General features: G+C 34.3%; 1 protein-coding gene across 1 annotated transcript in view; it reads left to right on the forward strand.

The window, feature by feature from the left end:
• The window catches only part of LOC119836595 (rho guanine nucleotide exchange factor 28), a 44,350-nt gene that overhangs the window by 17,595 nt on the left and 18,621 nt on the right, over positions 1 to 8,134 (forward strand). Inside the window, exons 9-17 of the mRNA XM_038361976.1 lie at positions 630 to 770; positions 1,550 to 1,616; positions 1,987 to 2,092; positions 2,271 to 2,344; positions 2,786 to 2,871; positions 6,011 to 6,067; positions 6,726 to 6,863; positions 7,249 to 7,345; positions 7,933 to 8,130. Coding sequence (XP_038217904.1) covers positions 630 to 770; positions 1,550 to 1,616; positions 1,987 to 2,092; positions 2,271 to 2,344; positions 2,786 to 2,871; positions 6,011 to 6,067; positions 6,726 to 6,863; positions 7,249 to 7,345; positions 7,933 to 8,130 — 964 coding nt within the window. The remainder of the gene's footprint in view (positions 1 to 629; positions 771 to 1,549; positions 1,617 to 1,986; positions 2,093 to 2,270; positions 2,345 to 2,785; positions 2,872 to 6,010; positions 6,068 to 6,725; positions 6,864 to 7,248; positions 7,346 to 7,932; positions 8,131 to 8,134) is intronic.

The following is an 8,134-nucleotide window of genomic DNA, read 5'->3' on the forward strand; positions in this document are numbered from 1 at the left end:
ATACACGCACGCACGTACATTCACACTTACACGCCCAACACACAATATGTATACTTTGTTAATCAGCTCAATTTCATTTACATTTTACAGTGTTTTTTATGAGCATAAAAAAGACTTATAATACAGCTGCTTTTCAAATTTTGGCATGTATAGAGATACTTTTTTTAAATCAATCGATACAGTGCATGTTTGAATAAATGTTGTGAGCGCACAAATACGCTTTGGCAATTTTGTTTACGCGGCACAGTGTACCAGTTTAAATACTATAACTGGTTTGTTTTGTTTGTTTGTTTGTTTTTTTTCTGCACCGTGGGGTTTTTTGTGAGATGCCATTTCTGTTATAAATTTCAATTATCATTAATATGACTTTTGATGAGGAGGTATAGGAAAAAATGAGAAGATACTTATTTTATCAAAATTATACCTCCATTCATATTTATTTCATAGAAGAAAGCACGTGCGAAAAGGTCGCTTTGTGTTTTATTTTTTAACCTCTTTAATCAAGATCAAGATCCATACATTTAATAAATTAAAAAAGTCGCTAGTAATTAGTAATAATAATGCTGCAAGAACGGCACTCACAAACCGCCCCGCCGCCACACGCCTATACCCCTCCCGCTCGGTGCCAGCCTGTCGGCGGGCGGTGCGAGCGAGACGGAGAGCGACGAGGACGCGTCCGCCGCGACGGTCGGCGCGCCGCAGCTCGTCGGCCGCAGGAACAACGCGCACCAGGAGCACCTGGGGCTGCATCGTCTCGCTTTCCTCGAGCAGTGAGTGCTGCATCGCGCTTATGAAGTTTTTTCAGCGGTGGTATTGTCTTGGAAACAACGCGGACCAAGAGTACTTGGGACTGCTCGTATGGCTTTCATCGAGTAGTCTTCAGAGACAACGGTGCATTGCATGTAATCACCGATTACTTTAAGTGATGGTAAGTATGTAATAAAAGGTTATAAATAGTTCACTGATCATCAGAGTAAGTTGATTTGTGTGAATAAGTGATTGGTGCAGAGCAGCTTCATCATCCTTGTGAAGATCGTTCGTATGGAACTAGAAGACAAGACTCCGCAATAAATGTAAGTATGTAAGAGCAAACAGGTTTGTTTGCACACTTTCATAATATGGAGTGTGCAAATTGTCTCATTGGAAGTCTTTCGTTTTCTGTATGGATGGGTGGTGGAAGGGAGATGTCAAACCAGTTTATTAATGATTGCGATATTTCGCACACAGTATGTGTTGATGTTGTAAGTATGAATAAATAGGTATATAGCTTTAGGTCTTATTCAGATATCATACCATGATAATTTTCGTTGATTATTTGTGTGAGACTACGGCGATAACATTATGCACCTTAAGTAGAGCACTAAAGGTTTTATTTTCTTAAAATTCACTTTTAGAATTTATTAAAAAATGTGTGAAGTAATACAATATTTTTTTTATTCAAGTTTGGCATGCTTTGAGCTTCGCTTAGTGTGTTTTTGTCTTTATAAAATATAAAGCTTAATACTCTACAGTAATGAAATACTTTATTAATGAATGATTATTTGTGCAGAGCGGCGTACGACCACCATGCTGAAAAACGACGGAAGCGAGGCAGTTTATTCTTCAGAAAGAAAAAGGTAGCTTTTTAATATATATACGTCACACTTTTATTGATTGGCTCTTACTGTGAGGATGAGGGACGTGGACAGACGGAAGAGAGGTCTTTGTCGAGCAGTGGAATAACCATATCGGATAATAATAAAATTGTTTTTACATGATATTTCAAAAATGAGTTCGACATTCTTTCAGGCTACCTAAACAAGAGCTCACTTCTCTAGTGCGCTCTTATTTGCAGTGATGATTTTTTTCTGCGGAGCAGTATTTAGTTGACATTGTTGATCGAGATCAGAATCCTAAAAAAAATAATAAAAATAATAATAAACAAATATAATCAATTTTGAATATTCTGGGATAAATGAATAATCATTAAAAATCAATAAATCTCAGGACAAATCTCGCAAAGCGGCGCACGTGTGGCAGGCGGCGGTGGCCGGCGGCCACTGTGACTGGTGTCAACGCGAAGTTGCTGATAAACCGGCCTTGTATTGTGAAAGTGAGTTGTTCTTGTATATTTTCGTTTGTTTTTTTCTTCATTAGAAAGTTCTCTCTCTTCTATACATCTGATTTTATATATTGTGCTAATAAGATATTTGAGAGCTATGTCATATGATAATACATTTTATCGTTTACACATTGATGAAAAAATTTGACATTATTTGTATTTTCCACAGATTGTACAATGACGGTGCATCAGAACGTCTGTAAAGATTATATTGTGGAGTGCAATAAACCGAAATCATCGAAGGTATGTTTTATTGGATTTGCCCTTTTTGCAGACGTACTGCTGTCTGCTGTATACTTACATACAATTCTTTCTTTGCATTTATAAAAACTACAAACCCTTCAAACATTCTTTCAAAGGACCTTACACCTCTCCAAATGTTCACGGGCGGTCCGCGTAAGACCGTATCCCGTAGCAATATTGGGATAAAAAGTTGCCTATATGTTATTCCAGTTGTCCAGCTGTCTACGTACCAAATTTCATTGCAATCGGTTCAGTAGTTTTTGCGTGAAAGAGTTACAATCATACACATACATCAATCCTCACAAACTTTCACATTTATAATATTAGTAGGAAATTCGATAGGATTAATAGAAAGTAAGTTAACAACATACACACATATAGCATACGTAACATGTAATTTTATAACGTACATATTTTCATCCGAATTTCTTACATTTTTAGACAACAGTAGGAAAATCTTTAAGTGCCAGCAGCGGAAAGAGCAGCAAACGAAGTTCCGTTTCCGGCCAATCGCAGAACTCAAATAGGTAAGTGCCACAGATAACGAATTACGTTCAACAATATATACCATGTCACATGTAAATAAACAGTTTGTTACTATTCCATTTTTGAATATTTTCGAGATCGTCAGAACTTTGAGTATAATTTATATTATTATTATTATTGTATATGGCATATGTTTTGCTGCTTTATTTTTTCAATTGCAAGGAATTTATTGCTGGACGGAACGGCCCGGGACTTCGCCATTTTGTGCTATTTGACGCAATTTAAATTTGTTTGCGTGCAATTCTATTGCAGATGTGGAGACGTTATCGAATTTAAATATATAGGTGATGTTCTTTTTTTAATTTGTCGTTTGAAAGGTGATTTTGTTATAAGAAGATACACAAGTATGTGATTACGAGAATAACGGTCAATCATTGTATTTTTTTTTCTTCAGCGTTTGATTAATTATGAGTTTGTAAAAGCGTAACTACTGCGTTCGCCTCTTTGGAGATTTCTGGAAATTCATAGAGACATGGTATAATATGTCTGTCTATATTTTATGTAACTTTTCAAGTGAATTCAGAAGTCACATTTTAAAAACTCATTTTTTATACAGAGCTCTATGTGAAATGTATTTTGCCTTTTATTTATTTGTACTTTTTTCTTAGTTACGCCTTCTTTGTGTTGGATTTTCGTTTTGTCTTTTGGAAGCTGTTTTGTTTTTTCGTTTTCACATTTTTTTTTTTAATTTTCCTGGTGATTGAATGTTTCTTCTATAAGGGAATCAATTTGGATAGATTGAGGTGTTCTAATTTGGCATCTTAATGATGTCTGTAAATAGCGATATATGAGGGAGAAACTTTACTTTTTTATCTTTTGTAATTTAACATTTGAGAGTTAAATTCAAAAAAATGCAATCCTAACAATTTACTTATAATTTACGATTGTTTTTATTCGCATTCACGATTTAACTTATTGTTTAATGCGTAATTGATCTCTCAAATACCAATTAAACCATGTAGTAAAAATTATATAATTTAAATTACATCTCACTGTGTTGGCTTTAAAATTACCGAAAATTTACGTATCAACAAAAACGAAATTAAATTTTATGGACAACGAACTTTGTAAAAATCAGATAGTCATATTAAAAATCAATAACGTTAAGAAACAAGTTATTTATTTTGAAATCGTCAATAACCTCACGCAAACACACCGCAATCTATCCATCCACCTAACTGTCGTACGTTCGTTCACGCGCAGCAAGAAGTCGAGCGGCTGCTACTCGCCGTGGCGCCGCGTCGCCACCAAGCTTGGCGTGCAGTAAGTCCACCGTATCGAACGCATCTATAGATCTAATCATGCGATCCACTTATAGATATCTCACCGTGATCTACCGCAATGTTGATGGGCGAGGTTACGTGTACTGTTTTGCGGTTTTTTAGTATGCGTAATATTATGGGGTTGCGGAATATATATAATATTTTTTTATGTAAGATGTAAAAATAATAGGTAGATATTTGTTGTAATGGAAACAAATTCTTGGGGTATTTATGATACGGATTAAAGATTTTGAAAAGTTTGACGAATTATTTATTATGTGTTGAGAATTTGAAAGATTAATATATGTCCTCACAAGTCTTTTAAAAGTTAAGTTAAAAATAGCTACGGCAAACAAATATAATTAAACCATAATTTTAGAAAATAACATGATGTAACGATGTTATTAAGAAACGAAAACAATTAAGATTCTGCACAATGTTAAAATATGAAGATTTAAGTGAAATCTAATTTTATATATTTATTAATATCTATACGTGGATAATCACATCATCGTCTTGACCTATCTCTTCCGTCATTGACGTATTCATCTCTTGCAGGTTATTGTTAGGTTGACGTTGATTTAATATTTACGTTCTTAGTCTTTGTTGCTGATGAATTGGTGGTTTTGGAATTGTTCCAAGATTTTATATCATTTTGTCCGATTTATTTTGCTTGGGAAACAAATATGATGGTTCTAACGACAGATTTAAGTAATCTGATTTAACTAATCTCAATGTTTTAGTAAAAATAGTTTTTTATGGTATAACTACTTTTAATTATATATTATATTTTTTTTATTATATATTATATAGTTAATATTTTTTCTATGATTTCTTTCTTTCTATATATGTGCAAAAAAGTGGATAAAAATTAACAAAATATATTGTGGATATCATAATTGTGGTGTTTCCCAAGGAACTACATTTGGGCCTTTGCCTTTGTTTTCATTGTTTTCAATTCTGAAACCACCACAGTCATTACTAGATTTAAGTCGTTTTCGCCATCATAGTCATATTGAATTCAGATCTTTCTTCTTTTTCGATCATTTTCAAGCCTTACTTGTGTATCTTTCTATTTCTGAAGGTAGTTTGTTGAAATCTCTTTTGAAAAAATCGTTGTTGTAGTAAGTGTTGAAATTTTGATAATATTTTGTTATTGTGTTTGTTTTTCGTTTTTGTTGTAATTTTTTTTAACACAGACAAAACCTAGATTAAGTTTGCGGAGTGTCAAATTATATTTGTCTGATAAAGAATATATTATTGTTATATATCTGATGATCTTTTATGAGTGTATATGAAAAATGATTAAGTATATTGCCTCAACTACTTGATTTTCCAAATAATATCACAATTTTAAAGTTTGACAAAGAGCCTATTTAGATCATTAAAACAGGAATATATAAGAAGAGAGAAGGCAATTTTTTATCAATAATTTTAGCTAAATTTCTTATTATTTTATGAATGATACGTTTTGCATGATTTTTTTATGGTGTCTTGTGAGCATCTGTCAATGCTTCTTTTTATTATTTAGGCTTTGCTACGATTTACCAATCTTATAGTATTGTGTTGGATTGTCTTGTTAATCTGGAAATACCTCTTGTATCATTGAAATCATTTGTCGAGTCGGCTGTTATTTGACCCTGTCTGCAAATTTCAATAGATTTTGATAACGACATATATTCACAACCATCTACTTTTATGGTTGCAGCAATTTCATCTACTATCGTACGATTGTCTTTATCTTCTTTAAGATGGTTATCAAGTGCACCATAATAGATAAATGCAGCGGTAAATATGTGTCGTTATGTGTCTCCAATTAATTTTATTTTGATTCTCATAGTCATACCTACTCTTTCAGCACAAGTATTTACAATGACGAAAAGGACGGCTCTGATCATAAACACGATCAAAGCAAGTGAGTATTTTCATATTTATCATTTTTTTTTTTTGTTTTATTTATTGTAGACGTTTCCTCAAGTATCGAAATATGCGATGACATATACAGGGCAAAATATTTATTTTCTACAAAAACAAAAATGAATTGAGAACCTCCTTCATTTTTGGGACGTCATAAAATCGCAGGTGAAAATTTTGCCCTGTATTTAATTGAAACGCATTTGTGAATGTGTGCTTTTATATTCCTAGCTTCCTTGGTAGTTCCAAATCATTGTATATACATTTTATCGATTTTCTGATGTTATTGATAAAATGAATAATTTTTCTATAATTCAATTATTAAGTTAAAATATGTATTTTAATCATATGAAGAGTAATTTAAAGAGGATTGCTTAAAAAAGTGATTTTATATATTCAGGCTATCATTAAAGAAAAAGCATCACTATAAAAATTACTACTACAATTGCAGTGCTTAGACTACATCAGATATAACATATATTAATACTCAATTTTGAAAATAAGCAAAAAGTCTATACTATGTTTAACTCTGAAATATTATAATTGATCCATCTATACATACGTATACTTTCTTATGTACGCAGTTGCTAGTTGAAAAGCTATAACGTACTGTTAATGTTAAATCGATTTATATCACTCATTTGCAAATAATGTTTTAGTGCATCGGACGACGGGGTCACAGAGTGGCCGGAAGTTTATATAACTCCAGACCAATTGGGCGAAGAGGCGATACTATTGGGCCTCGGTGCGTCGGAACCTGAGACGTGGGCGGCTGGGGCACCTAAAGGATTAGCGAAGTAAGCATCAAAACACAGGTTCGGTACTCGAAATGAAATAGTTTGGAGAGAAAGTAGATTTGTTATGTGACATTTTGAGAGTCGAGCACGCTTTGGCACGAGTTGGGCTAGCGTAGTAGTCGCACCGGGGAAGTACCGCTCCCCTACAGAATACCGGCGTGAAATAATAGCATGCTATTGTGTTTCGTACGGTGAGTGGGTGTAAACCTTTTTTACATCCACATATATAATTATTTATATAGAATAGTAATAAAGTTTTTTTTTTATACCTGATTTTTTAGTTATTTAGTTATTAAGTTTAATTTGTAGGTTATATGTACATTGAATGCATTCTATAAAGCTTAGAATATATTTTTCCTTTCATCAATAAACATCAATGTTATAGGTCGCTAGGGGAGAGAGAGACAAAACGACAGGAGCACATTTACGAGTTAATATTGACGGAGAAACATCACTGCTTGACAATACGACTCATGCAAAGGGTGAGTTATTGTGCCTAACGCTTGTACTGGTTTATTTAATTCACAAATCAACTGAACTTGAGTTTAATCTTATTTATAAGGAAATCTGGCTGGTGTTTAAAATATATTTTAAAAATTTGTTGATACTTCAAAATATGGTCCTTTGAGGTGGATATGACACTTTTAACACTAGCTACGCTCCGCGGTTTCATTTGCTTAAGTCTATATTCCATAGGAATATAGGAATAAATAGTTGCCTATGTGTTATTCCAGTTGTCCAGCTATCTACGTACCAAATTTCATTTCAAAAGGTTCAGTAGTTTTTAACAAACATGTACAAACACCCATGCTCACAAAGTTTCACATTTATAATATTAGTAGGATAGGATTTTATTTTAATATATATAAATTACATGTCACGTTAACCGTCTGCGTCCTGAACTATTCAACCGACTTGAAATTTGCACACCATGTGCATTTTGATCCAACTTAAAAGATGGGACGGTTTATATTATTTCAATTTCATAAAAGACCCGGACGGAGCCGGGGCGTGCAGCTAGTATTTATATAGAGCAAATTATAAACGTGGATATAACCTGCGTCCCCAGATGTTCGTCGAAGGCATGACCCGGCTGGCCGGCATATCGGACTCGCAGGTGGGCCGCATGTTCCCGCGGCTGGACGAGCTGTGGCAGCTGCACGCGGCGCTGCTGGGCCGCCTGCGCGCGCGCCAGCGGGCCGCGCCGCGCGTCGCCACCGTCGCCGACATCCTCGCCGACGCCTTCGCGCACGACCACCGCGCGCTCAAGG

The sequence above is a fragment of the Zerene cesonia genome, chromosome 25 (assembly GCF_012273895.1).
Source record: "Zerene cesonia ecotype Mississippi chromosome 25, Zerene_cesonia_1.1, whole genome shotgun sequence".
Lineage (NCBI taxonomy): Eukaryota > Metazoa > Arthropoda > Insecta > Lepidoptera > Pieridae > Zerene > Zerene cesonia.